Below are 27,241 nucleotides of genomic sequence, written 5' to 3' on the forward strand. Positions count from 1 at the left end.
CTTACTACATAGGCACCTGTTTAGACACCTTTTGTACTTCAATATAAGAAAGTACCTGCTTCATGATACTTTTCTCCCTCAGATTCTTGTGGAATGATTTGTTCCAGCAACCCACAATGGTAGCAAGGATAATGGCAGTCAGAGAATCCAGAAGCCCAAATGCCAGATCTCCTGAGACTAAGAACCCAAGCCCTCCACTTCTTGGCACTCTTAATAAGGGCACCATGAGAAAGATTAAGGACTTTCATTCCTCAGGCCCAGGGGGGCAAGCAAACACTATCAACTACAAAAACATGACAGACTAAAAGAGCTTCAATGATAGCCACTCTTAGAAGCCCAACAATGAGAAGACCGTAATGAAATAGGGCAGAGCATTAGGAGCCAAAGGATCTAGACCCTACTTCAAGGTCTCCTAGTAATGTCATTGTGAGATCTGGGGTAGGACAATTAATTTTTCTCGACTATAAAATGAAGGAAGTTGTGAAACATAACTCTATAAGGTCCCTTCCAATTTTCTAGAAATGCAAATCTTAATATTTATAGTTAGGCATGAAGATTTTAAAACTGCTTTTTTATAAAGCTTGGTAAGACACCTTTGCTCACCAAAGGTTTATTTATTTTTTAAAGGTTTTTTATTTATTATTATTTTTTAATGTTTATGTATTTTTGAGAGAGAGACAGGGAGACACAGGATCCGAAGCAGGCTCTAGGCTCTGAGCTGTCAGCACAGAGCCCGATGCAGGGCTCGAACTCACAGACCGTGAGATCATGACCTGAGTTGAAGTCGGATGCTCAACTGACTGAGCCACCCAGGTGCCCTGCTCAGATATTACTTTTATCTATTCTCTTCACACAGACTTTTCCCTCTGTCTGAACTCTCCCGATTACTTTCTTCATGAAAGTTTTTGTATCCAAGCCCCTTGGTTTCAAGACCTAGAATCCTAATTAAGCAATTTTCATTTTCTAAACCATTCTAAACCATTTCCATGTCCTAAACCATTAAGACTGAAAGCCCACCCCTCCTACTGACAGAAACATCCTAGTTGGGTCAATTAAGGTCAACACTGCTGAGTTCTGGGTCTTGAATGGCTCTAATGCTTGGGAATAATTCATACAATCGGATTCAGAATATCAGGTTTAAGTGAAAAGTTGTGTCAAACAAATAATGGCTCTAGTTGGCCACATCACTTCCTCTCTAATGAGTAAATATGTAGAACACTTAGAAGAGAATCTGTCACCATTAATGTTATAAAGTTTACTTTGGCTGTCTAGACAGTAATCAAGCAGGAGATAAGCTAATTTCTGCATTTCTGGAGGTTGCAAGAATGGCAGAATTGCTTACCTGCACATGCAATACAAAAATGCTTTTCTTTCTGATTTGTCATGTTGAAATCTGACTGCCTGGCGATGCCATATACTATTCCCACGTCTTCTGAGTAACACCCTAAATTTCAGTGAGCCAGAAGTGGTAACTGTTCAGACTGTCAATGTCATGAGCTAGCTTCTTGGGGGCACCTTGTTTGGAATAAATTTCTTTTATTATTATTTTTTTAATTGACGTATAACTGATGGAATGAATTTCTTAAATGGTTAATTTACAGGACAAATTTCGTCAGTCTCAGGGAAAATGTAATTGCCTCATTCTTTATCTTCTGGCAAGAGTAACTACAATTCGATGATTTTTCTTAACTGAAAAGCAAAAGTGATGCATATGCACTCGCAAAAGGTGTTGTGGTGATTACACCCTGAGCTATAATAAAATTCCTATCATAAAAAATAGAAATTAAGAGAAGTAGGGGTTGGTAAGAGAACAATAATGACCAAATAACGTTTTCACACTGCTATCCGAGGATGTCTGTAATATCTTCTTAAAAGAAAAAAGCTGGTTACAAAACAGAATAGCATGACAGATATTTTTAAAACAAAGTGAGGTCAATCTCTGTGTTTATATATGCTGAGAGAAAAGTCGGAAAAGACAACAAAATATTAAAGGCGCCTGGGTGGTTCAGTCAGTTAAGCATCTGACTTTGGCTCAGGTCATGATCCCGTGGTTCATGGGTTCAAGCCCTGTGTCAGGTTCTGTGCTGACAGCTCAGAGATTGGAACCTGCTTCGGATTCCGTGTCTCTCTCTGCGTGCCCCTCCCTGGCTTGTGCATGTGCTCTCTCTCTCTCTCAAAAATAAATAAATCAACAAAAAAATTTTTTTTAAATGAAAGGACAACAAAGTAGTAATAATGATAATGTGTAAATGGTAAGTAAGCATCTGGATGATTTTTAATGAAAAAATTTTCTTTTTCAACTTTTATAAATTGCTTAAATTTGTAATCAATAAATTTATAACTGCTTAAATTTACAATGTATTACATTTTTCTCCCCTCTTTTATTGTACTGCTTTTATAATCAGGTTAAAACAATAAACCTATCTCCATGGAGTGGGGCGGGGAGCTGGGGAGCACACTCTCCTTTTAGCCTGAGAGAGGCTTCTGAAGCTGTGTCCACAAATTGATTTCTGGAATATATCAGTCAAACAATAGTCCTCGGAGTAGCAAAAATAAGATCAGTAAGTGGTGGTAAGCATTCTGTGGAGATGAGCTGTGCCTGTCTCAACAGGCGTGATCCAGGAGTACTGTCAGTATTTGACAGATGGAATAGTTTCAGCTGAGTTGTAGATAGTTAACCAGGAAACCAGACCACTTAATATGGGCAAAGGAGCACCCATCTCAAATAAAAAGTAAAATACAACTAAATCTTCAGAAAAATATTAACTATTAACTAATGTGGCTCAATAAAAGCTCGAGCCAGCAAAACCTGAGTTGGTGTAGTATGGTTGTGTTTTAACTTACTTAAAAAAGGTTGCTACAGAGGTGCCTGGGTGGCTCAGCTGGTTAAGCATCTGGCTCTTGATTTCATCTCAGGTCATGATCTACAGATCGTGAGGTTGAGTCCCATGTCTGGCTCTGTGCCTACAGTGCAGAGCCTGCTTGAGATTTTTTCTCTCTCTCCCTTTCTCTCAAAATAAATAAACTTGAAGGAAAAAAAAAAAAAGGTTGCCCCGCACTTAACTCATTGGTATATAGAAACTGTGGAGGCTATTACAGATTTATAATCGTCTTTCAAAAACTTGCGCTGGAAAGGTTATTTTAATGAGTTTTTACTACAGTGTAGAATGACAACGTGTGATCCATCACTCTATTTGGGAGGCAAACGAACACACAGCCCCTCAGCCTTTACTACTCTTAACAGCTGCTAGCAAAGGAAATAGTCATGTGTGTGCACGCATCTGCAGTGCTGATGGCATTAATTACACACAAATTTATTGCACTCCTTCCCCCACCTCTAGGAAGAAATAGCAATGCATGAAGCAGTTGCAAAGGTAAAACGCCCTTGGGGAAGAATTAATTCTCATATACATCTTGGGAGGAACAAAAGACAGATTTAGCATAAATATGTCCTTTCCAAAAAGCTTTGATATTTGAAGGGATAGTGTCAAGATTTTTTTTTAAGCCACAAAACCAATATTGTCAGTAAAAATGTCTTACAGAAAAATACTTTTAAAGATAAAGGATGCCGAACAGTCTGCTAATAGTAACCAGGGCAGTTAGCTTCACTCTTCAGTTCCTCTTCACAAAAAACAAAGCACGGAGTGTTTGAGAGATGCATTTAATGATGGAAAGATTTACTTACATTACACCAAGGTGAGGTAGAGGAACTGGCTAAGAAGTAGTGCTCTCCCACAGAGACCAATAATAACATCTAACATTTGTAAAGCACTTTATCATTTACAGACTGGGTTTAAGCAAACTATTCTGTTCCAGGTGGATTCAGTCCCCCAGTGCTCAGCCAGAGCTTTCAGGCTGGCAGCCTCAATGGAGAAGCGACCTCTGAAGAACACAGGGAGCAGTGGCAGTGGCCAAATAAGGGGTGAATCTACTCACCCACCACCTGGGCACAAACAACCCAGATGAGCCCTAATCTGCATGCTGATTAATATAAATGAGTTGTTTTAATAAAGCCATTGATGAAGTCTATGAAAGAATGGTTCTCCCCACTCCTTCCTATCAGACAAGGACCAGGTTTAATGACGACAATGATGAAAGGTCTGTTGCAATAAACACACCACTAACTCACAGGAGTTCTGGAGGAAGCTTCTAACTAGGCTTTTTGAAGGGAGCCTTTTCAATGCTGCCAAATGTGTAAGACCATGCTTATTTGTGGGAGGGATAGCAATCTGTTCTAGTGAGCTGGAAGTTCTTTCTGGCTAAGGGGGAAGAGCGGAGAGAGAAATGGCACAACCAGTAGGACAGGTGCAGCAAAAACTAAGCAAATTGATAATCTTAATTTTTAATTTAGAACAGCTGATACATTGGTTTATGGCCTCTAACTACTGGTAACATTTGTCAGAAAGGGCTCAGGAAAATTCAGCGAACTAAAGAAAAGTCTAAAAGAAAATCACAACTGATAAAACTTAAAAGAAATGGGCCACAAGTTCAGGAAAATGACTTGAATATGAAGTGCTGAAATTTAATATTATATTGGCTAATGCACTCATTCCATAAACATTTGCTGACAGCCTACCATGTTCCTGGCACTGTACTAATGAAACTAGTTATGACCTTATAAAGATAAAGGACATTACTTTGTTATTGACCACTTAGAAGGCTGCATGACTTTGGGCCATCCATATAACTTCTTGTTTTAAGTGTATTTATTTATTTGGGGGGGGGGGGCGGTGCAGAGAGGAAGGGAGAGAGAGAATCCCAAGCAGTCTCCATGCTGCCAGCGCCCTGTGAGATCATGATCTGAGACAAAACCAAGAGTTGGATGCTTAACCAACTGAGCCATCCAGGCACTCCCTACGCCCTCCTCTCCCATAGCACTCCTTTGGGCCTCAGTTAGCTTATCTAAGTAAGAGGTATCTGCATTTTATCAACAGTTAGCCCCATGACCAGAAATGTGTAGCTGTATATGTTTTTTATTCATAACAATTGTAAGGATGGTGCCAAAATATGGATTTCTTTCAGTAACAATAAAAAAGTGATCCAAAAATAAGTTCTTTTTTTTTTTTTTTAAGATTTTATTTTTAAGTAATCTCTACACCCAATGTGGGTCTCAAATTCACAACCCTGAGATCAAGAGTTGCATGCTCCACCGACCAAGCCAGCCAGGTGCCCCCTGAGTTCACTTTTTGAATGACGGTGCATGGTTCTTGGTCTACTGTTCACCACTGAGTAATGATAATCATTTATTGATTTAAACAATGCTTAGATTCCTGAAAAAGTGGCTGATAATTTTTTTACAATTTAAAATGCTTACACCAAAATAAAACTTTTTGTAAGAAAAGGAGAAAAAGAGATGCTTTCCAGTAGGCTAAAAAAAAGTTGGTTAAGTATCTTGCATTACTACAAAAACTAAATAGTTGCTGGGAACTAAATGCTTAGTCGTGAAACAAAGTAATTCTGACATTATCGTACAGCAGTTAGTTGCTTTAGTTTTCACTTTCTCCAACATAAGAATTCCTTATGTATGTTGTCAAGTTTGTTGTACCCAGGATATTCCCCATTAGGATGCCCCACACTTAGTAGCTCTGTTACACCTTGCTCTGACAACCTCTCAGAGAGAATTATATCTGCCATCTCAGTGACGTGCCCACTTTTCCCCATGTGGCTGATAACCTCCACTCTGCTTTCACTGCTTCTTCCTTTGGTGGCACTCTCAGTGATGTTAAGTGATAGTTTCCAAGTGTGATTTTGCTTAAAGGTTAATCCCACCTTTGAAAAACACAAGTTCACAATGTGAAACTTCAGAACACCAGGATCAAGGTACCTTATTTCATTCAACGAAAGGATGCTGCTGGCTAGAACACTGCCTAATAGTATCAACTTTCAAAATTTTTAAATTGCAACCCACGATAAGAATTGTATTCTACATCATGACACACACAGTACATGCATACATGTGTATGTACAAAAATGAGTGAAATTTTTCATAAAACAAGTTTCATTATCCCTCTATTTTCTATTGTGATCCATTAAAGAAAAAGTGTTGACAGTCACTTACTAAAGGGATTTCACTATCCACCATAAACAGCATGTGATCTATAATCTGAAATACTACCTTATACTGATATACGTCATGTATAACTCATACCTTGGTTAGCCATTTTAACTGCACACAGAGTCCCCAGATTTTTGACACACAGTTTACATATTGTTATTCTGAAATATATTTATAAAGGTGTTAATTTCTTTATCACTTTATTCCAAAAACATGTAAATTAACGGAATAGAAACAGAGGCAGAAGGCAGGTTAAAACATAATCATTCTCGGGTACTATGGGGTATAATATTAGGGTGCATTTCCACCTTGGTTTATATACATCACTGATACTGACTCTTAGCTTTGATCTTACTAGATTCATAAAAAAAAAAAAAATAAGTTTAGAACACATTTGGCCAAAGAGTTAAAAATTTCAGGATTTCTCTGAGATTCACACATACTCTTGCAAATTCCAGGAATCCCTTGTCTTTTGGATAACATGGTTCAATTTTTAGTTCAATTAGTTCCTCTTCTAATTGGGCTACACTAAAAGGCAGATGTTTGTAATTCAGAGACGTCCCGAGGTTTGCACTTCAAAGGCAACCACAGAAATAAAAGCATGACTCATATGCATTAAAATCCATGCATCTCGTCTAAAACTGTAATTGTATTTCTTCCAAATACCATTGCAGCTCTTCAAAATCTGTGAATCAATGGAATGCTAAAAATAACTGGCTCTATTGGTACTGCATTCTAGAAAATTAGGTAATCCTTTTTTCCCCTCAAAAAAAAAAAAAGTAGTAGAAACTCGAGATTGGCTGTATTGTACCCTTGAATCAAACAATGGATATTCTTGGGTTAGAAATTCTCTAATCTGTAGAGATACAATTGGGTTGTTTTGTTTTTGTTTTTTTGTTTTTTTTTTTTTTTTGGTTGATATAATTTACATGAAGACTGAAAACAGGTGATACAATTGTCTTTTAAGCTGGCATTTCTAATGCTTAACACAAGGCACGCAAAAATTTTATTGCATCACCAATACTTTTTCCAATATGTGAATTGTATAAATCATAACTTTCAAAATAAATTTGCAGTTATAATTGTTTAATCATTATTTTCAGAATTTTATATCTGCATATCATCTTATGGCTTTTAAAGTACTTGAACAAATTAAGCCGTATCATTTTCTCATCACAAACTGGCCATATAGGTGAGTTCATTAATTTAGAGTATTGTTTTAGATTGCTGAAATATGCATGTAAATCTCTAGATCTTAGACATTTATAAAAAAGATGGTCATTTCTCTATTACATCTCTGAGTTTATAAACAATTTTTTTCTTGATTCCTTTGTTTTTCTTCCTATATCGTAACATCTTCAGGATCTGGATATATATATTTTAAGTTCAGACTCTCTCCTACAACACTCAGAATTGTAGAATTTTGCAACTGGTAAGGATACAGGAGATGGAAATAATGCTGTCTTTATTTTACAGATGAGGAAACTAAGAAAACAAGTTGCCTCTGCTTACTGGTTATTTCTCCAAAATGTTTCATAAAGCTCTAATGATGTTTGTATTGAAATATTTATTCCAATATTTTAAAACTACTAGTCGCTTAAGGTATTATAAATCCCAATACCGGTAACTGCAAAATTGCTGGCAAAAAAGGTATCATGGTTCTTGGTTTGTTACTTTTCTACTTTAGCTAAGCTAGAGGATTCTGGAGCCAGATTGCCTATATTTAGATCTAGACAGCAGCTCTACCATTTCCTCAAGGAAATTACTTAACCCTTTCCTATGTCTCAGGAGAGATTAAATAAGTTAATACACATAAAGCACTTGCAATAGTGTCTAGCACAGGGCAAGCACTCAAAAATGTAAGTTGTTAATATTATCAAGTGCTTTGTACTAATTTTAATAAATATTAAATATTCTACATCATGAAGTTTCTAAGTTGACTTGAAAAATGGAGTATTAAGACATTAGAGGGATGCGCCTGGCTGGCTCAGTCCATAGAGTATGCGACTCTTGATCACAGGGTCATGAATTTAAGCCCCACACTGGGCATAGAGCTTAAAGAAAAAAAAAAAAAAGACAATAGATAAACAGTCTGGAGAAAAAGATAAATGATCTAAACTAGAATTCTGAGGGAGAAAATGAACTGTCCAATGTTAAATGGCTAATTAAAAAAAAAAGTCAAGAGATAGAGAATAGGTCCACAGACTTCTACTTGAGGTCTTTCCACTTCTCTTATGTGGCTTTCTTTATAGGTCATCTCTGAGAAGTATAAAATAGGTAAGTGCTATATAACCCAACATATTATGAAAACACAAGTTATCCACAAAAGTGAAAGCTGAAGTTGCTTCGGAATGAAATAGTTAATGTGATATTCTAAACAGGGAAACTGTCATTTAAAAATCAAAGACTGGCCATACACTACAGTTTTGGTGTTTACTGATATCTGACTGACTTGCTGGGCACAGTGAAAATGGCCCCAGAACAAAGACAATTAAGCCATGTGAATAACAACAAACAATGCATTTTCCAAAATGCTTAAAAAGAAACTTCCTTGGCACAGCTGTACTTTCCAACAAGCCCACTTTAATGTTTTCACGGTTTCCGATATCAGAAATGACCTCAGGGTCAGGCATTTGTCAGTTAATGACCTGTTGGGCTAATGGCCTTCAGCTTTGCCTTGGGCACACAAGTCCTCCAGTAGGTCATTAGCTGCCAGGAAAGGGCTCTTCCCCAATCACTATTGCTAAATAAATAACATTTGCTCCTGGGTTAAGGCCCCATCAACCAACTTGGGCTTAGAGTGAATTTTTTCCATGAGTATTTACAACTCTGAGGAATCAGGAAAATGATAGAAATGCTAAAACCAAATTAAATCAACACAAATGAACTATCTGCAGCTACTAATGAAAAGCAGTCACATGGATCCTTTTGAATGCTCTTAACTGTTCTTTTGCTTATGGAGTTCAAATTCGGTATTAATCTAACACAACAGGCACGAAATTACAAATGCACTGCATTTTGGAATTTTATCTATAATTCAGTTGTTTGGAGTTCATACCTCAATGTCCCAATATTTGAGGTTATAAATGGTGGCTAGGTTCCCAGGGCAGCCGACTAAAGCTTGGTTAGCTCATAACATTAGAAATACCATATGCTTATAATTAAAAATAAAATAGAAAACCACAATCTTACAATACCTTCAATTAAATAAAGTAGGAAAACAAAACTAAATAGAAAGACATTTAAAAAATGTCTTTAAACATTGACAGTTATAGGGAAACCTGGTTAAAGGAAAAAATGAGGGTAGAGACACTGGTTCTTTCTTACGCCTGTTTCATTTCTAATTATATAATTTTCCTTATTCTTTTGTAACTTTTTTTAATGTTTATTTCTGAGAGACAGAGAGAGAAACAGAGCACGGAGGGGGGGGGGGGGTAGAGAGAAAGGGAAACACAGAATCCAAAGCAGGTTCCAGGCTCTGAGCTGTCAGCACAGAGCCCGACATGGAGTTCGAACCCATAAACCGTGAGATCGTGACCTGAGCCGACGTCGGACGCTTAACCGACTGAGCCACCCAGGTACCCCAATTTTCCTTATTAACACAAGAGCATGCCAAGCCTTACTCTGATGTTTTTCAACTCCTAAGTAAAGTTTCTTAGCTTATTTTTTATTGAAAGGAGCAAGAAGAAGGCAAAAAGATGGATAACAATTTTTCTGAACTAACAAGGAAGAAAATAAAGAATGAAAGATGGGAAGAAAGGGGTTGGGGATAGCCTGAGATGGAATTAACTGATTTGTGAACAATAAAAGACAAAGAAAGAGGTACGGAGGATGTATCTATAGGATAAAGAAAGGATGAGTGAAGAGATGTGGGGTCAGCTAGCTGAGGATGCAGAGGAAGGAATCAGCTATTCATCTACCCAGTACTTTTGTTAACTCCTAACTCAGGAAGTTCCTTGAGTAAAATCATTAGGCAAAAAGAAATGAATAGCTCAAGCTCAGAAGTGGATTTTTTTTCTCCCTCTGGCTTTGGAGAAATGGCAGTTTATATCAGTGAAAATGAAGAGGAAAAAAAGCTGGCTTGATTAATTTTATTTCTGGAAAGGAGAAAAAGGGATTTACAAAATTGAGGTGGCTAGGTATACTATAAAATTACCCCAGGGATGCCTGGGTGGCTCAGTCGGTTGAGTGTCCAACTTTGGCTCAGGTCATGATCTTGCAGTCCATGAGTTGGAGCCCTGCATCCGGCTCTGTGCTGACAGCTCAGAGCTTGGAGCCAGCTTCGGATTCTGTGTCTCCCTCTCTCTACCCCTTCCCCGCTCATGCTCTGTTTGTCTCTCTCTCAAAAATAAATAAACATTTTAAAAAATCTGCCCTAGTCAACATATTTCTACCTCTCGTGGCCAACCATGGTATGGGGTTCAACTCTACCCATTTTAGAGACTATATTTTTGTAGAACACAGACTTTTTAAAATGGGCTTATTTGAAAGCTTAGGCATATGGAAGAAATTCCCTTCTTGGTTGTCAGCTTTCTGGGTGACAGACACTCAGAGTTTTGTCTATTTTTTGTATGATGGCATTTGATCTTTTTATGGCAAAAAGACACTTCATTCCATTGTTTTATGGCACCAAAAGGACAAAGTTTAAGGTTTTAATGAGACAATAAATTTTAAAAGGACATAATATTTGGCTTCTTGTTTCTAAGTACACTTCTCAAATACTAATCATTTATCACTTTTGCTTTAAAGATCAAGGAAGTGGCTCAGAAAATGGATATAGTGTCTGTTTAATGGGTAGCTTTGTTAGCACATGATGAAAAAAAACTGCAAAAATTTGGGGACTTTGAAATTGTAATTTTATGATAACATTTTGGCTTCTTTATTCAATTGATAGGGAGATAACTGCCTTTATTGTTAACAATATATGACACCCTACTTACCTTCTGCACACATTTAAGCTAGTCATGAAAATCTATACTTGAGAAGGGTTATATATAGAAAAGAACATTAATCTTGGGTGTCAGACTAAAGAGGCCAAAACATAATCAATAATTTCCACAAGTAAAATAGTGCTGACAAGACTATAAACACACAAGGTCACAATGTCTATTTTAAATGAATATGATAAAGAAAATCTCAAATTTCATATGATATAGCATGTTTCTAGGTTTCTTTTTTTTTTTTTAAGGTAGGCTCTACACCCAACATGGTGCTTGAACTCGTGACCACAAGAACAAGAGTTACATGCTCTACTTAACTGAGCCAGCCAAGTGAGCCTAGGTTTCACTTTTTAACATGAATTTGAAAGTAGAATTAATGTAACCGATAATACAAACATGGAATAACCAATAGCCCTCTCTTTATTAAAATATATAGATGGTATAAAAGGAGGAGATTTATATGCATAAATTGAGCATATTTATACAAACAAAATTCTTCCTTGTAAACAACATATTTATGCCTTTAGGAAAACAAAGTTAACATAAGGAAATACATCAGCTATGTAAAGAGTACATCTGTGCCCCTAATTATTTAGAAATATAAATCACTAATGCTTAATAGAACAGTCCCCAGGAATGACATCATGACAATGTTCTTGGGTACTCAGACAAGACCCAAGCTAAGGCACAGTTTCCCACCTGATGTATAGTGATAGGTCCATTAAATGAAAACGACTATAATGAGAAAAAAATAGCATGGTCAATTCATTTTTTTATTATTTTTTTAAAAGTTTATTTATTTATTTTGAGAGAGAGTGCACGTGCACGTGATCCCGGGAAGGACACAGTAGGGGAGAGAGAGAATCCCAAGCAGGCTCTGCACTGTCAGCACAGAGCCCAACACAGGGCTCAAACTCATGTACTCTAAGATTACAGCCTGAGCCGAAACCACAACTGAGCCATCCAGGTGCCCCTGAATTCAATTGTTCAAATACTAGGGTTATCACTATACATGTAAAATAAAAGACTTAGAGAAAAAAGATGACAAGCAGTAATCCAAACAGCCGTATTTGTACTGTGGCTTAATCCTAAAATAAAGATCTAGTCTACAAAATAAACAGGAACCAGAAAAAGCCTCTAATAGTCAGCCAGATTTCTAAATTATAGTGCTTCTCCACTTCATGTTTTTCCCCCAATTATTCAGCATGTCTCATTGATAGTTTGATGCTCAGATACTAAAATTTTAGATTCTGGTATGACCCCATCATTTCAGGATCCAGTGATGTTCTACATGAACACAATATAAAGCAATTTATTTCAATGGAGTCAGGGAATTTATGGCTTAACAAGAGGCATGCTAAAGTCTCCAAGTCTAGGGTCTGTGTACAATGAAGTACCAAAACAAAAAGCTGACCTTAGGTTCCATAACTGAAAATGAATGAAAACTCAAACACTACTCTTGAATTCAAAACTCACTCTTGAATTCCAAATCTTGTTAATTCACATTTATGTGACCAGAGCTAGAACAGTAAGAAGACAATTACCAGAGGATTAATATACCAATTTCTATACTTAGAGATATTTAAAAATCTAAATGTTACCTAAGGCAATTACCTTGAAGACCCCTAATATCTTCAGGGAAAAGCCAAAGGGAGAATAATTGACTTTGCTAATTTTACCCTTGGCAATTATAAAACAGCTCTGAATTTCTGATGACTGCAGAACCCTTCATCTTAATGGTCTGCCCCAGGAGAAGTACAGAGATAAACACATAATACAGAAATTCAGACAAGAATTCAGTAGCACAAGAAAATGGAACATTGGTAGAATGAATAAGTCATAAAAAATTAAAGTTGCTACAAATATGCTAACTTTAATTACCAAGTTAAATACACACCCTCCAAAAAAAGCTGTCACTGTGACAAAAGTGACATACTATATACAGAAATTCTGTATTAAGTTCTGTCTGCTCCCTCACTGCTGTGGTGTCTCTTTCATTGCTATTGCTGACAAATTTTTCTTCTCCTTTTTAAAATTAAAGTATAACTGACAAACAATATCCTGTTAGTTTTAGGTATATATCAGTGATTTCATATTTTTATATACTGTTAAATGATCCCTACAGTAAGTCTAGTTACCATCCATCACCATACAAAGTTATTATAATGTTATTGACTATGTTCTTTATGCTGTACATTACATCCTCCTGACTTATTTATAACTGGAAGTTTATACTTCTTAATCCCCTTCACCTATTTCACCCATCCCACCCACCCCAGCCCCCCTGGCAACCAATAGTTTATTTCCTGTATGTAAAAGTGTTCCATTCTGTTTGTTCATTCGTTTTGTTTTTTAGATTCCACATATAAGTGACATTATATGACATTTGCTTTTCTGTGTATGACTTATTTCACTTAGCATAATACCCTCTAGGTCCATCCATGTTGTCACAAATGGCAAGATTTCATTCTTTTTTATGGCTGAGTAATATTCACACACACACACACACACACACACACACACACACACACACACCCCATATATAGCATATGGTATATATATTCATCTTCTTTATCTGTTTATCTATCAGCAAATTTTCTTTCTTGTAAGAGAACATTAAAACGTCAGTAAGGAGAAATCTAACTTTACTAAGACATTAACCATATGTAGAGAACTTTAAAAAACTTAATACTGTCCCAGAGAAACATTTATCACTACCTCCTCCTCCACACAAAAAATTCTTATTAATGATTAGTATTATCCTTAATCAATTTAAGTTTCTGGGAATTCATTTAATAAAATTAGTCTTCTTCTGAGATATAACTTTACTTTCTTTAAAAAAATAAACTGCCAGGGTGCCTGGGTGGCTCAGTCGGTTAAGCATCTGACTTCGGCTCAGGTCATGATCTCATGGTCCGTGAGTTCGAGCCCCGCGTCGGGCTCTGTGCTGACAGCTCAGAGCCTGGAGCCTGTTTCAGATTCTCTGTCTCCCTCTCTCTCTGCTCCTCCACCTCCACTCATGCTCTTTCTCTCTCAGAAAATAAACATTAAAAAAAAATGTTAAAAACCCTATTTATTTACTTACTTATTTATTTAGAGTGTGCAAGAGCATGAATAAGGGAGAGGGGCAGAAGGAAAGAGAGAGAAGTATCTCAAGCAGGCTTGAGACGTGGGCTCGATGCCATGACCCTGGGATCATGACCTGAGTCAAAATCAAGAGTGGGATGCTCAACCGACTGAGCCACTCAGGCTCCCCTAAACTGCCAAGTCTTTAAATAAAAGGAATTGATTCTCAATATGGAAGATTTGTTTTACCAAAGATAACTCTTGACTTTCAAGAACTTTACCCCCTATAATCAGTTTAAACTATTGTTCATATATATGGTTTGGAAATCATCTATTAGGATTAAAAGAGAGCTAGTAGAAGCCTAGAATGGCAGAAGATCAATTATTGACCCCTGGACATGGTATTCAAGATCTTTCACAAGAGCTGATACAGTGAAGTGTCTTTTGAAATTGACCTTTGTAGAGCCTTCAAATTTTGAAGAACAAGGTGCAAAAGGATCCTTTTTTTGATGAACAGAATGATTCATAGAATAAAGGCTTCAATCAAATACACAACTATCAAATTAAAAAAACAAAACAAAACAATATACCGTGGGCCTAAAAAGGAAAAAAACCTGCTCACCAGACAAAAGTCAATAAAATGAAAATCTAAAAGTACAAAACTGTGCAGAGACCATGAAGGTACAGGACTCACTGAGGAGGAAGGAAATACCTAATCATTCTTATTTCAACAGGCTTAACTGTTGCTTGGATATGCTAAGTTTTTGTTTTGTATTTTTTTCTTTTTTTTAATCAAATACTGCCACTGAAATCCAGTGCCTAATGGAGCAGATGGTGGAGGTCTTAGTCTCTGGAACATTTATAGTGATGCTTCTGAATGCAAAACACTAAGAGTGGATTTCACAAACCATGAATCTCAATTGATTTTGATGGGAGTAAAGCCTCCATTTTCCCTGAACTTGAACCACACTAAAAGAAAGCATGTGTGAATGATACAAGATAGTTAAGAAAAAGGAACACATTAAATATCATTCCCATAAAGTGAGTGGTTAAAGCAAGTGAATACTTGTTTGTGTCATTACAGCATTATATTTGTGCTAAATACCACCATCTTAACCTTATATAAGATTTCATCAGAATAGCTTAAAGTAAGTTAAAACGAATGATTAGAGAAAACAGAAATTTGTCTCAAGGCAGTAAGTCTTGTTTTAAGGTAGGGGCCAGGCTGAGAGCTACTTACAAAAATGTGGATCTAGTTACTGCATCCAGAATATCTCTTCTTCTTAGGTATGTGGGTCTAATCCATGAGTGGCCAGTGTATACGACTATAGCTAGTCATGTATAGTGCAAGACACCCAGAAACCACACGAGGCCTGTACCTTCTGAGGTCTTCTCCTTCCCTAAGACCCAAAGTTCATCAGACCACAGCAGGCATGGTCAAGAGGCAAGACGGACGATGCAGTCATAGAATGGCTTTCCAAGGCAGTGGATCAAACACCCTTCTGCTAACATGTGAATTCCAGTAAAGGAGAGAATTTAGTGAGACCCATCACAGTAGACTATACACACAGAAAACAGGGCAATTTGAGGGTAAATAAAAAGAATGCCCAAATGGTAATAAATCTCTGGTGGGAGATCTGAGATTCTCTATTATTCTATTTTATATAACCAATTCATTTCTTACTGGTTTCCTTTTCACATGAATATAAACTGTGTATTAGAGGTACCCTACCATTTTCTCCCTAAAAATCAGCAGATCGGTCTCATAAAAATATAGCCAAAAGTGTGATGGGGAGATAGGGCAAAATGCTATTTGTCTTCCAGTGTCTATTATCCATATCTTTCAGATTTTTGGCTGCGCATGTGGCTCCCCAAAATGAAGTTTATATTTCCTAGCCTCCCTTATAAGTAGGTGTGGCCATATAATTCAATTCTGGCCAGTAAGTAAGCAGAATGATCTTGAGCAACTTCTGGGAAATGTCTGTAAAGTGGTGATACTATAAAATTTATCAACCAAACTGGGACACTTGAGAGTAAAAGTGAGTGCTAAAAAATTAAAATTTTACACTTTTTGAAACATGTATTTATTTTTTAAAGTTTATTTATTTTGAGAGAGAGAGTGAGCGAGCACACATGCATTAGTTGGGCAGGGGCAGTGAGGGGGCAGGAAGACACCTGAGCAGGCTCTGTGACATTAGCACAGAGCCCTGTGCTTAATAGGCTGAGGCACTCAGGTGCCCTGAAACACGTAGTTATTAACTAATAAATGATTTTATTATGTTGGTGGACTTGTTAACAAGTTCTACTCAAAAACTATTTTCAAAAATGAAATTTAAAAAGAAAGAAAAATATATCCATGTACATTACAACAAAATAAAAAAGAACTTTATATTGATCATCTGAGTATTAAAAAATAACCAGCAAAATAATTATTCTTGGTAAATATTCACATACTCTAATTCATTTCTAATCTTGTGTAACTGGCATTTTTCTGAACAATGTGCTTTTATCTTATTTTTTTTGAAAGATTTTATTTTAAAGAAATCTCTACACCCAATGAAGGGCTCGAACCTACAACCCCGAGATCAACAATCACATGCCTCTACTGACTGAGCCAGCCAGATGTCCCTGAAGAATGTGCTTTTAAAAATACAGCATTTAGGGGCACCTGGGTGGTTCAGTCAGTTAAGCATCTGACTTCGGCTCAGGTCATGATCTCATGGTTCATGAGTTTGGGTCCTGCATCGGGTGAGCACGAGCCCCAACTTCAGGTGAACATGAGCCTCACTTTAGATGAGCCCCACTTGTCTCTCTCTCTCCCTCTCTCTGCCCTTGCTCACTTGCTCCTTTTCTCTCTCACAAAAAAAAAAATTACAAAGAAAATATGGCATTTAAAAATAAAACTGCCAGCAATATTCTTCACAGTTGCAGTTTATGACTAATATGAAATTATTGATATCTTCATTTGATTTTATTGGTAGACCATAATATTTTTAATTGAGAAAATGCTCATTCTACCAGTTCTGAGTTACCCGGTAAGCTCTAAGCAAATTTCCAAAGTGGAACAGAAACTCAATTCTAATTAAAAAAAAAATTTTTTTTAATGCTTATTTATTTTTGAGAGAGAGAGAGAGAGAAAGAGAGAGAGAGAGTATGAGTGGGCAAGGGGTAGAGAGAGGGAGACACAGAATCCACAGCAGGATCCAGGCTCTGAGCCGTCAGCACAGAGCCTGTCGCGGGGCTCGAACTCAAGAACCGTGAGGTCATGACCTGAGCTGAAGTCGGACACTTAACCTAGTGAGCCACCCAGGCGCCCCTAATTTTTTTTAAGTGGGCTTCATGCCCAGTGCAGAGCCCAACAGAGGGCTTGAACTCATGACCCTCAGATCGAAACCTGAGCTGAGATCAAGAGTTGGATGGTTACCCAACTGAGCCTGCCACCCAGGTGCCCCACAATTCTGATTTTTTAAATATTGTAAAGTGTAACTCTTCTAGCCCAAATATTTTCAAGGTACTGTCTTTTTGCTTCCTTCAGAGTACCTTCTTTTGACAAATATTTTTATAAGACAAAGCTTGTCAAATAAATTGTCTCTACAATTCTTTTGAATGCTTTGCTAAAATTAGATGCTACAAAATCTAGGCCTTCTCAATTTCATTTCATTCATGTGTGTGTATAATTTATTCAAAATAGGCGCACTAACAAAAGATTCTTCCTGCAAGGTGAGATATTCCAAATCACAATTACATACTTTAAAATTTTAACCTTGGGTAGCATTTGAGTTCTTACTATTTATTTTGTTGTGCTCCTTCCTTGCTTTTGCAAAGAAAAAATCCAATGGGATTTTCATTAACTGTAATTCCTTGATTGTTTAGGGAATTCATTATAATTCCCTAAAAGTTTCATTTTGTGTTCTATTTGTTGAACCCTTGATTTCAGATTTCCAATTGATTCTGAACAAGATGTCATCAAAATTTATAAAAAAGTTCAATACCATTGTTGGGCATAAAGATTTTGAAAATCTGATGAATGACAGGCAACAAAGACAGAAGGAACATACTATAGTGCTGAACTATGTTTTGTACTCAACACCAAAATCCCCAAAATCATGTAGTTCAAAGACTTGAAGATAAAAATACTCGTAAATACTTATAACAATTCCATCTATTGCAATTAGTAGAATGTGGACACTTGTTTGGATGCAATTATGAGTTACAGGTATGCCACAACCAGTTCCAAGTACTCCACAGGAATCTCAATGTAGTAAGAACCTTGTTTTTACCACAACACTGTGTGTACCTCAGCAAAATGTGTACTTGTATTATTATTATAAACTAGTAATTTTATCTTCCATGTTGTATTTCAAGCTGAATTTCTGATCTCACTCATAATGGCTTAATCTCTGGTAGAATATACTTTCAGAAGCTTTACCTTGATTCCATGAATGGATGAAAAAAATAAAACATTTTTTGAATTAACTAAAATGATTTAATTATTTGAAGTACCTGATGACAGTCAACTAAAACTGGAATTATTTAACTGTTTGCAAAGTTTTTCTTTGGTCAATGGGGCCAAGAAATATAAAGTTATCGCTTCCCTTATTCCTATGTGCACATAAAAACTTGTAGTCGAAGGGTGCCTGGGTGTCTCAGTCAGTTAAGCGTCTGACTCTTGATTTCGGCTCAGGTCATGATCTCATGGTTCACGAGTTCAAGCCCTGCATCGGGCTATGTGTTGATAGCATGGAGCCTGCTTGTGATTCTCTCTTTCTCTCTGTCCTTCCCCTGCTTGCTCTCTCTCTCTCTCAAAATAAATAAATTTAAAAAAGCCAGAAAACCCATAGTCGAAAATGAGTGAAATTAATTTAGAAAAATAGACATCTGTCTAAACAAAAGTTAGGCTTCACAGCGAGGTATGTGTATATACCTTCTGCAGTAGCATGTGTGAAACCCTCATCCTCAGGAAGTCTTCTTAAAGTAACTGCTAACTTTGGAAATAGATCCTGATACTTTTTCAGCAGATTTGATACTTCTTGTTTTCATGCAGTCAGTGGTAACAAAATGGCCTCCAGAGTGGATAGTAAATGCCAACATTTTATGAGAATTACACATTCCTTACCAACTATCTTAGTACTTAAAAAAAAAAAAATCAAATATATAGTTTTTAGCTTATTGTTGCCAGAAGGGTTCACTGCAAAAAACAAAGCGTCGCCAAACAATCAAACAGTTACAGGTTAACACCGCACAAGCAAGGGTGCTCAGTCTACTCTCTACCGCCTCCCCCGATCAGCCTTGATTTTCCATACGTAACTCACAGATACCTAACTTCCACCTTACTCTGCTTCCCACTGAGCTTTTGGACTGGTGACTTGGTGACTCTCAAAGGCCATACATGGGCCGCAGTGCAGTTGGCTGATACATCAAGTGGCCCACTGCTGGGGCAGCAGTGCCAAAAACTTCCACACCTGATACAGGGAGAAGTTAACTGTTAACCTCGACATTCAGGACACTACGTTGTACCACCAACTGCCTTGTGTGCTATCCTTGATTGGGAGGTGTCTGGAAAGTTATTTCTGCTTGTCCTCCAGATTTAATATCACCTTACCATGAGAACACTCTCCACTGTACACGGTTCTCACATACTATTAGCTTAGATGAGACAAAAACTGAGGCGGAGGTTGGAAGTATAAAGTAGACATCTATGAAACCCATCCTGGCTCATTCTAACGTAATTATCAATCGTCCTCTGTTAAGACAAATGTTAAGTCAGATGGGATTCTGGGACAGCAGACATATACTGAGACTGTCCTTAGCAAACCAGGATGTACCCTCATTTGATCTTTAGGAGAAGGAGACCTGTCCTTCTCTGTCCTTCCTCCTCCTCCCTTCCTATTGACCGGAGTGAGAACATGATGACAGCTATTTGGGGCCATAAATAAAGTAGTAAGATAGGGATGGCAGAGGAGTAAGACAGAAAAAGCCCAGGTTCTTGACTTTGTAGACTCAATCCTGGACTGTTTAGTCCTGGATGTTTTTACATGAGAAAGAGTGATTCTGTCTTGTTTAGGCCACTGTTATTTTACAGCTAAGCCTGATTCAAATTCATATATAAGGAGTAACTCTATAATCTTTCTAGAAAGCAGCTTGCCAATACGCTAAAAATGTTTAAGCCCTTTGAACCACTTTTAGGTATTTATCTTAACAAAATAATCTGGAATGAGGAAAATTGATATGTAAAGATGTTTACTGCATATCTATTTATGACAGTAAAAAATCAGAAGCAACTTAAATTCCAAAAATGAGAAATTTGTTAAAGAAGTGATATTACATCTAAATAACTGAATATTGGGGCGCCTGAGTGGTTCAGTCGGTTAAGCATCCGACTTTGGCTCAGATCATGATTTTGCAGTTCGTGAGTTCGAGCCCTGTGTCGAGCTCTGTGCTGACAGCTCAGAGCCTGGAGCCTGCTTTGGATTCTGTGTCTCCCTCTCTCTCTGCCCTTTCCCTGTTCATGCTCAGTCTCTGTCTCACAAAAATAAACCAACAAATAAATAAATAACTGAATATTACGCAACCATTAACAAGTTTGTGAAAAGTGTTAATAACATGGGAACGTGCCCACATCATAATATGAAGCAGGAAAAAATAGGCAGGATTAAAAAAACCTTGTAATGTTAGTTCTCACCTATGTTACAACATGAAGGTAGGAGTAAGCAAACAAACAAAAAGCCTGAGAGGAAATACATCACAATATTAACTAACAGTGGTTGTCTCTGGATAGTGAGATAATAGGTAATATTTGTTTATAGATATACTTTGTGTTATTTAACCATACTGATATAGTTAACAAATAATTAATTACAACCAGCAGAAAAAGAAGTTAATTTTAAAACTCTTTCTTGGCATTTGTGTTTTACCTGATGTGGACATTGCCACCACCATCATCCCAATTTTACTGAGCATCCACACGTGGGGGGCTGGGGCAGCAGGGCATACAGACCTCCACAGCTCCAGCAGTCAACCAAGAGCCACCTAAAGGTCACCCAGACATAAGCAAACCCTGCCCGGTATTACCTTGGTGTTCTGTAGCAGAGCTAGTCCGTTGCAGGCATTTGCTAGAAGAAAGTCTCCACTCAGGATAGCTATTTTATTTCCAAATTGCATGTCTTTCAGTGGTCCATCAGAGGATTGCAATTCACTTAAATTTACTATCCCACGATGTACGAGGAGAGCAGTGTGGATGAGTTCTGTGATCTCTGCCAAACTTCTTTGACTAAAACGTGAAAGTAAGACTTGTCTGAGTGTCAAGAAAACCATCATATCGGTAATGTCAGACTTCAGTTTTTAACAATAAAATATTTCAATGGCTAGTCTCTCTCTCTCTCTCTCTCTTTTTTAGATTATTCTTTTTTAATGGAGTTTTTAATAGAGGCCTCTCTACTGATCATTTTGGCATCTATACTCAGATTTTTTTTTCAGTATTTACTTATTTTTGAGAGAGAGAGAGACAGCACATGAGTGGGGGAAGGTCAGAGAGAGAGGAATACACAGACTCCAACCCAGGCTCCAGGCTGTGAGCTGTCAGCACAGAGCCTGACATGGGGCTTGAACTCAGGAACTATGAGATCATGACCTGAGCCGAGATCAAGAATTGGACACTTAACCAACTGAGCCACCCAGGCACCCCTATAAGCAGATCTCGACATGTTCCTTCCCTGGAACATTCCTCACCCTCCATGCCATGAATAACCAGGATTCCTCAGAGAGAAGCTGGGCAGTGGAGGCCACCCTCCAGAGATCCATTTAGATGATCTGTTCTCAGCATACCTTTCCCACCTCTGTAATTTTAGGATATCTAAAAATCCTTACTAGGATCTAATGAAACTCCAATTTAAGGGGGGAACATAACCTGTGTCAAGCATTAAGCCAAGCACTTCTACACATTATCTTTTTTAACCCTAATGCAAAGCTATGGGATTTACAGAGATGAATAAAATGTGGTCTCTTCCTTCAAAGACCTTACATTTCAGAATACAAAGCCAAGATATATAGCTACAGTAGTAAAGAAAATAGAGAAGGCCCTTGAGGAGCCTATAGTATAGTACTGTATCAGGTGGGCTCTCAAGAAATGTTTCTTTTTTAATACTTTTCTATAGTTTGGACATTTTCTCTAATAACAAAAGCATTATTTTAAAATCATAAAAAAATTACTAAAATATTTAAATTTCACAACCATCCTACGATAGGTATTACTAATTCCTTTTTACAGGTGAGAAAATTGCTGCACACCGTTAAATGATTTTCCCAAAGGCACACAGTAACGTAGAGCTCGAAATCTGTTGGAATCTGTTACAAACAGCTTCATGTGAATCACACCTCTTGGCTTCCATGCCCCTGTGTTGTCCCATCCACACTAACTCTGGGTTTGGCCATATTAACTGACTTTGGCCAAAAAGACCTTAGCAAACATGACACAAGCAAGCCTAAAAAATGCTTCTGTATTAAGACTCGTCCAAAGCAGTCACATGAGTGACCCTAGGTAGAAGAACCATCTGGTCAATCCACAGAATGTGCAATAAAATGACTATTTCAAATTAGCAAATTATAGGGTAGTTTGCTAGGCAGCAACAGATATCTGATACAGAAACTAGTATATCTGGGTTGGCGTGCTGTTCAACAAAAGCCTAAAATATGTGTCAGTGGCTTTGAGTCTGAATGGTGGGTTCTAAATGTGAAAGCTAAAGAGACAGCAAATTCTTAGTGGAAGCTAGAAAGGCAGTGAAGAAATTGTTACTGGAGACTGAGAAGGGACATGTTATGTTAGAAGGTAGTGAAACAACTGGCAAAACTATTGCCTATGGTAACTTGAAAAATAGAAAACGTATAATAAAATTATGTATCTGGATAAGAGGATTACCAGGCAGAATGATGAAATGTCATCTGGATTATTTCAGCTGTGTACAAGGTACAAGGTACAAGAGAGATGAGCTAAAGGGAGAATTGTGAGTTTGGAAGCAGTTTAGAGGACCTTGCTAGGTTGAAAAGAAAACCTTCATATTTCCAGTCTCTTCAGAAAAAAAGACTTCAAAGAAAGAAATGGTATTAGGAAAAAAAATCAAATCAAAACTACAGCTATAAGACCTTTTCTAAAGACCTAACAAATTTAAGTTGATGCCTGATTGACCCTTTGGCTAGACAAAAGGTCTCTAAGAATTTTAAGGGTATTGTCCCATAGGAGCCTTATACTCAACCTAAAGTAGACATGTATACCTCAAAAAAGAACTATGGATATGTCTTTTAGGGTACGGAATGAACGTTAATGACATTCACAGAAATCCCAAAAAGCTTTTGAGGGAGTTGTATGAGCTTCAACTCAAGTGACAGTTGACAGTTCAAAAGGAAGAAAGGAGAAAGGAAAAAGAAAAAAGAAAAAAGAAAAAAAGGAGCTTCTAAACCAACTTTCCATGGACAAGCAATCAGGCTGAGACAGCTACTCAAATACAAGTATGAGTCATCTTTTTTTTTTTTTTTTAATGTTTATTTGAGAGACTTTGTGTGAGTGCATGAGTACACTAGTGGGAGAGGGGCAGAGACGGCGAGAGAGAATCCCAAGCAGTCTCCCCATTGTCAGCCCAGAGCCTGACACGGGGCTCAATCTCATAAACCATGAGATCATGACCTGAGCTGAAATCAAGAGTCAGACACTTAATTGACTGAACCACCCAGGCACCCCATCTTGTCTCTTTTTTTAATTGGAAGTATAGTTGACACATAGTGTTACATTAGTTTCAGGTGTATAACATAGTAATTTGATAAGTCTATATGTTATGCTATTTTACCGCAAGTATAGCTATCTCTAAATCATTTCTTTCTGAAAATTTTCAGGGAAAATAGTTTGGAGGGCAAAGGATTCTGGAGTACAATGGTTGGGGAATCTCTCCCAGGAAACAGTCTGGGCCCTAGTCAAAAAATATTCTTCACTTCTAGAGTAGGAGGTCCTGATAATAGGTGCCCAGCTGGATTTCAGAATTACTATGGGCAAATGATTGTTATGCGCTTCCCAATTCTCCCTCTTTAAAAAAAATTTTTTTTAATGTTTATTTATTTTTGACAGAGAGAGAGAAATGGAGCATGAGCCGGGGAGGGGCAGAGAGAGAGGGAGACACAGAATCCGAAGCAGGCTCCAGGCTCCGAGCTGTCAGCACAGAGCCCAACGCGGGGCTTAAACTCACAGACTGTGAGATCATGACCTGAGCCAAAATCAGACACTCCACCGACTGAGCCACCCAAGCGCCCCATTAATGGAAGTGACTATTGTGGTTGTCTTGTTCCTGACTCACTATTCCAAACTGGATGTGTAGTAATGGTAGGGGTAGTAACTTATCCTTTTAGTTCCTTGGACTGAGGAGCTGCACCCTTGGAGCCACATCCACATTTGGACCTAATGAAACTTATGAGATTATGAGATCACGGACCTTGAGCTCGATGCCATGAAATACACGAGACTTTGGGGCTTAGGGAGGTGGTAAGTATATTTTGCATAAGGAAGGAATGTGGATCATGGGAACCTGAAGGTGGACTGTGGCAGATGGTTATACCAATGTCCACCAATGAATCATACCTCCTGACATCCATGTCACATATCCTCCTTGATTAACTCTGAGTTGATTATATGACTTGTTTGGCCAATAGAAAACCAGCAAATGCAGGATAAAATCCAAAGGTCTTGTAAGTGTTTTGCACCGGGGATTACCCTCTCGGTATGCTATCCCAAGACTACTTGTGAAGAAACCTAATCTAGCCTCCTTAAGAATGAAAGACAACATGGAGAAAGGCCTACCTTTCCTAACCATGCCCACCCTCCAGTTGACCTACCAAGCAAATGCAGCCACATAAATAAACCCAGGAGAAACCAGCAGACGATGAGTTCAGCCAACCTACAGAACTATGAGAAATAAAATGGTTACAGTTTTAAGTCACCAAGTTTTGGGGCAGTTTGTTATGTAACAACATATAACCGATAGAGACTTCAAAGTTCAACCTGTTTCCACTATACCTAGGCTGCTTCCTAGATATGCCAGTTGAAAGATTCTTACTTGACATATCTTTGAAAGCCATGGAAAGAAAAGCAAAAACGAACTACTGGGACCTCATCAAGATAAAAAGTTTCTGCACAGAAAAGGAAACAATCAACAAAACTAAAAGGTAACTGACAGAATGGGAGAAGATATTTGCAAATGACATATAGAATAAAGGATTAGTATCCAAAATCTATAAAGAACTTACCAAACTCAACACCTGAAAAACAAATAATCCAGTGAAGAAATGAGAAGACATGAATAGACACTTTTCCAAAGAAGACATCCAGATGGCTAACAGACACATGAAAAGATGCTCAACATCGCTCATCATCAGGGAAACACAAATCAAAACACAATGAGATACCACCTCACACCTATCAGAAAGGCTAAAATTAACAACTTAGGAAACAACAGATGTTGGCGAGGATGTGGAGAAAGGGAACCCTATTGCACTGTTGGTGGAAATGCAAACCGGTGCAGCCACTCTAGAAAACAGTATGGAGGTTCCTCAAAAAATTAAAAATAGAACTACCCTAAAAAAACAAAAACAAAAACAAAAACAACAACAACAACAAAAAAAACCCTACCCTACAATCCAGCAATTGCATTACTACAATTGGATACATTTGGTATCCAAAGGATACCAAAATGCTAATTCGAAGGGGCACATGCACCCCAATGTTTAGAGTAGTACTATCAACAACAACCAAATTATGGAAAGAGCCCAAATATTTATGAACTGATAAATGGATTACGATGTGGTGCGTGCGCTCACGTAATGGAATATTATCCAGCGATGAAAAAGAAAATGAAATCTTGCCATTTTTAGCAACGTACATGGAACTGGAGGATATTCTGCTAAGTGAAATAAGTCAGTCAGAGAAAGATGTATCACATGATTTCATTCATATGTGGAATTTGAGAAAATTAACAGATGAACATAGGGGAAGGGAAGGAAAAATAAGAAAAAAACAGAGAGGGAAGCAAACCGTAAGAGACTCTTAAATACAGAGAACAAACTGAGGGTTGATGGGGGTAGGGGTGGAGTGAGGGGTATGGGTTAATTGGGTAACGGGCATAAAGGAGGACACTTTGCAGGATGAGCACTGGGTGTTATATGTAAGAGATGAATCATTGGGTTCTACTCCTGAAGTCAAGACTACACTGTATGTTAACTTGAGAATAAAAATAATATATAAATAAATGAATAAATAAATAGGGCATTTCATTCAAATTTGAGAAAACTTAGAAACTAAGTATAAAGTATAAGAAAAAGTATTTAAAAATATAAACAATTTTCTCTGAATAAGGTACATTTGTGCTGGGCCATGGGTGATAGGTATGATTCCTATAGCTGGAGATAAAGGGCAGAGAAAAGACAGTGATTAGGAATCCTAGAATAAGGGAGAAGAGAAATCAAGGCTTGGTGAAGGCAAGAGGAGAAAATGTGACCAGAGGGTGAGGAGGTGAGTTTGGCCAGAGTATAGGGTCTGTATGGATAAGTGACTAGGTTACATTAGGATAAAGGGTCTGTACTTTGTTACACACGTAGTGCTTTTGAGAAGGAGGGATGATACATTTTTAAAAAATGATTTAGGAAAAATATTCTGGAGGTGATATGTAGAAGAATATGAAAAAGTAGATAATGAAAGTACAGAGATGGGGGGTGGGGGGAAAGAAGCTATTACAAAGATCCAAGGGAAATGTAACAAAAGGGCTTGACCTAAAGGTCAAATTTAAGCATTTGACTTAGGACAACCTTAAGATATGGAGACAAAAAAATACACAATAAACGGTACTAGATTAACAACTATGATACAATAATTACATAAAGACACAATTATATAAAATAAGCCAGACAACTAGGCATCTACAAAAAAAAAAAATATCACATTTTTAATTTCCTTTGTTAAAAAACAGTATTTGTAAAAATGACCCAGTGGACATTCTGCACTTGATTACAAATTGGGGAGTAGGAGAAAATGAACCAGTGAGTTAAGCAGCTTCTAAAGAAAGAATAAATTTGTGGTTTCAATGAAAACCTCATTACATCCCAAAGAAAATCACCAGTGATGGAAGCTTAGAGGTCTACTGAGAAATTA

General features: G+C 37.5%; 1 protein-coding gene across 3 annotated transcripts in view; it reads right to left on the reverse strand.

The window, feature by feature from the left end:
• PDSS2 (decaprenyl diphosphate synthase subunit 2) overlaps positions 1-27,241 on the reverse strand; it is a 258,700-nt gene that overhangs the window by 81,988 nt on the left and 149,471 nt on the right. For all 3 annotated transcript variants that reach the window (XM_007078753.3, XM_042986906.1, XM_042986907.1), the window contains exon 3: positions 21,133-21,331. In XM_007078753.3, coding sequence (XP_007078815.2) covers positions 21,133-21,331 — 199 coding nt within the window. The remainder of the gene's footprint in view (positions 1-21,132; positions 21,332-27,241) is intronic.

This window comes from Panthera tigris, chromosome B2 (assembly GCF_018350195.1).
Source record: "Panthera tigris isolate Pti1 chromosome B2, P.tigris_Pti1_mat1.1, whole genome shotgun sequence".
Lineage (NCBI taxonomy): Eukaryota > Metazoa > Chordata > Mammalia > Carnivora > Felidae > Panthera > Panthera tigris.